The 3884-nt window shown below is 43.8% G+C and overlaps 1 protein-coding gene across 1 annotated transcript; it reads right to left on the bottom strand.

Moving 5' to 3' along the window:
- Positions 1-222: 222 nt before the first annotated feature.
- p2ry1 (purinergic receptor P2Y1) lies at positions 223-3398 on the bottom strand. The gene is made up of 2 exons (XM_034115283.1): positions 3032-3398; positions 223-2639 (listed from the first exon to the last, which is right to left on the bottom strand). The coding sequence occupies exon 2, from the start codon at positions 2608-2610 to the stop codon at positions 1549-1551; it is 1062 nt and encodes a 353-aa protein (XP_033971174.1). The 5' UTR covers positions 2611-2639; positions 3032-3398; the 3' UTR covers positions 223-1548.
- Positions 3399-3884: the final 486 nt, after the last annotated feature.

Genomic DNA, 3884 nt, shown 5'->3' with positions numbered 1-3884 from the left:
TTGAAAAACAAAGTAAACAGGACCGTGGAGAAACAAGAAGAGCAGCGAATGGAGGGAACTCTGCACGCATGTCTACACAACCAACAGTGTTTGTTCACTCGTAACAGTGAGCGGGCTTAACTAAGAACACGTGCAGCTGGAACGAACAAAGAGGCATTAATCCATTACATTTAGACTTAAAATGAGGCACTAGCCTGAAAGAAATATGTGAGTCTCGTAAAATTGTCTGGCACAGTTTATAGAAAAAGTTTATTAACAAAGATACACGTGGCCCCAGATATCCTGTACAGGTGATTCACTTCCTTTCTTGACAAAAGGTGACCACATTACAGATTTACAATAGTATTAGTACAGACATCAAACACCTAGTCCAGGGTAAAACACACCCTGAGAGCTCCACGATCTTTTCTGCAAAGTGATTACAACAGATGTAAAAGAGAAATGATTATCTGTCAAAACACGGACACAGTGCAGTATTTACTTTGAGGTATTTCATACAAACATGTCTTCAATATGTTGGAGTCACAAAGCAGATGATTGAGTGTGTGTGTATCATTTATGCTCATTTAAAATGCATTGTTATTCCCTAGACTGCAATAAACACTACATTAGATACTGTGGTTATTTACTGATGGTATTTGATACTGGACTCATGCACTAAAGGTATGGATTGGTGATACCAACATGAAGAGTTACCAACACATACTACCCTGAAACGTCACAACATCCTGTACAGCACACATCAAAAAACATTTAGTGTAGTATCATATACACAAAAAATACTGTAAGTATTATCTTCTCTTTTTCTCTGTAAGGAACAGGTTTACAAGGAGAGAAAGATTGTGGTAACAGAGCCGTTGCAGACCTTAAACTCAGAGCTGTCAAATTGAAAAACTAGTCGACCACATTCCTCGCCGAGTCAGTAATAGATGGAGAAATAAACGAGGAGTGATGGGTAGCTCTCTGAGCCGAGAGTCCCCGGTCATAGTGCATTATAATGTCTGCACGACACATCCAGCAGTCTCAGGTTCAGTGCATTTACTTTTTGAGCCATTGCAGGTATGCTTCCTTAACCACATTCTCACCTGCTTAATAGCTATTGATTAAGTATCAGCCCGATGACTAAGAGGTGCCATCCGTTCAGTCCTATTTTTCCAGAACAAATTGATTAACAGGACTGTAAAGCTTGTAGGGAAACCTAGTTCCCGCAGCTTGTCTGATCCTAATGTTCATTTTGTCCGACGTATAGGTAATATAGACTATTTGATAAGAATAAAGAGTGATGGCTCTGACATTTAGAGTACAATACGTGTACGGGACAATACAGTACAATAGCTTATCATCATCGACAGGCTGCAAGCGAGCAATTGGTTAACACAGGGTTAAATGAATGTATTTATCCTACAGTTCTATAAACCATCAGCCATTCAGTTTTAAACACAGCCTTCAGTCCACACAGTGCATTCATGTATTCAATACAAAGTCCATCATGGTTTTCTAAAGTAAATAGAGATCCACATCCGTAACCGGGTACACAGAGGTGCCTTTTCACAGCCTCCGGTCCCCATTCTCCACATACTCTGCCAGGCTGTTGAGAGCCGTCTCCTCGCTCTTGGACTGGATGACATTGTCCCCCTTCCTTGAGGGCTTCTTAGTGGCCCGTGACAGCTTTCTCCGGAAGTTATCTCCAGCCAGGAAGTAAAGAATAGGATCCACACAGCTATTGAGGCTGGCCAGCCCCCGTGTCACCTGGTATGTGGCGTAGACACGGTTGTTAAAATCACACATGTCCGGGCTCTGGAAGTACAGCCTGGCTCTCATGTTGAGGTTCTTCATCACATGGAAAGGCAAGTATGAGACGGCGAAGACTGCAAGCACGATGATAACCAGGTGGATAGATTTCTGCCGCAGGGGAGCGTTGTTCATATCATTGTAGATTAATGCATTGACGATCATGCCGTAGCAACACAATATGATAAGGAAGGGGATACAGAACCCGAACACAGTCAAAGTCATGCTGTAGATAAAATAACCGGGTAACTCATCTTCAGTGGTGGTGTCATAACAAGTGGTGGCATTACGCTTCAAGCCAGTCCTAGAATAATATAAGATGGGGGAGATAGCTATAATAACCACCACCCACACCAACGCGCTGGTAATAACTGCATTTTTCTTTTTTAGTCTGCCCAGAGACTTAAGCGGGTGCACAACCCCGGTGTACCTGTGAACACTGATGCAGGTCAGAAACAGAATACTCCCATAGAGATTCACGTGGAAAATGAAACGCTGCAGTCGGCACAGAATATCCCCGAATATCCAGTCTGTTTTGTTGAAGTAGTAGAAGATGAGGAAGGGCAGAGAGAGGACGTAGCAGAAGTCAGCCAGAGCCAGGTTGAACATGTAGACGGAGATGCTGCTCCAGGGTCTCATGTGGCACACAAACATCCAAATGGCCAGGCTGTTGCCCACCAGCCCTGTGAGGAATACCATGATGTAAACAGTGGGCAGGTAGTAGAACTGGAAACCGGTTTTGGTGAGGGAACATCCTCTTGTGTGATTGTGGATATCTGATACATTCAGCAGGGAGGTCAAGTTCAGGTCCGTGGTCATGGTGTCAGGGGCAGAGGAAGGTCCTTTTACTGCATGAGAGGGGTGGACAGAAAGGAAATAGTAGGTATTTAAGGGCAGTTTTGAACACAAAATTATAGGTTGAATATGTCAGTGATATATTGGTATATCCGTAGTCATTATGTTTCAATGTAAAGGCGTTTGCATTCAAAACCGGTCGTGCTCAGACTCCACGTTTAAGCTCCAAACTTAATTTTGCGGAACGCCTATGTTCAATCTAACAAACACTGGAGTGTACGCACACACACACACACACACACACACACACACACACACACACACACACACACACACACACACACACACACACACACACACACACACACACACACGACCACACGCACACAGAGAGAGAGAGAGAGAAAAAAAGCGAGAGGAATAATAAACCTATTACAACACTCACCGCTGAGTTAGACTTGTTTTCCACATTCCTATAGCCTTAACAGTTGCAAAGATTTCAGTCAACACGCGGATGGTACGTTACGAGCTGTCAGGTGTCATCGTTCAGTCTCCTAACTGTGTTGGAAATGGTTTAAAAGTTGCGATATCCTTCAGGTTTGCACTGACACCTCAAGGGGAAAATGGTTTGCCGTCGGTTCGTCACGCGGAGTCTCGATTTCCCACAGCAGCGGCAGCGGGGCGAACAGAGACAGCTGCAGACTCTGGCACGAAGATCAGGAATTGCAAGCAGGCTCCGTAAAGCGAGAGGCTCTGTGCGCTGTGGAGAGGGGAGGTGCGCACCACACTAAACCACAGTGCCGCTTCCCGTCTCCGATGCGCGCTCTTTCAGTTCCTCCCTCCTCTCATTGGACCCTTATCAGATTTGAGCAGCCAGCACGAGCAGTAGCCTATATTCATACAGAAATTTGATTTTTACTCAACGAAGTTATTGTTTGCTCTTCTTTGCCATCACACCAGAATAACAATGACACCATTTACATATTAGGCTTGTGATTTTACCACAAGGTAATTCAAAATATCATGAAGAAATACTAGACCCTTATATCACAGTGGGAATAGTGTACATTACCAGGTGATATTGTTGATATGGACAAAGCAATAATGGACTTTAAGTCATGGTTTTAAGCAGGGACGTGCACAGACATTTGGAGGGGCTATTGCTCTAAACTAGAAAAAGGGCCTCCCCCCCCCCCCCCCGAAAAACAACATAAGACCTTTTGAATTTTTTTTCTAATGTTACTAACTATTAAAGACAAAATGGGGACAATTCTGTTTTAGGCTAGTTTGACCATTGT

Source organism: Trematomus bernacchii, unplaced genomic scaffold (genome assembly GCF_902827165.1).
Source record: "Trematomus bernacchii unplaced genomic scaffold, fTreBer1.1, whole genome shotgun sequence".
Classification (NCBI taxonomy): Eukaryota; Metazoa; Chordata; class Actinopteri; order Perciformes; family Nototheniidae; genus Trematomus; species Trematomus bernacchii.
This window is presented reverse-complemented; position numbering and strand designations above follow the sequence as displayed.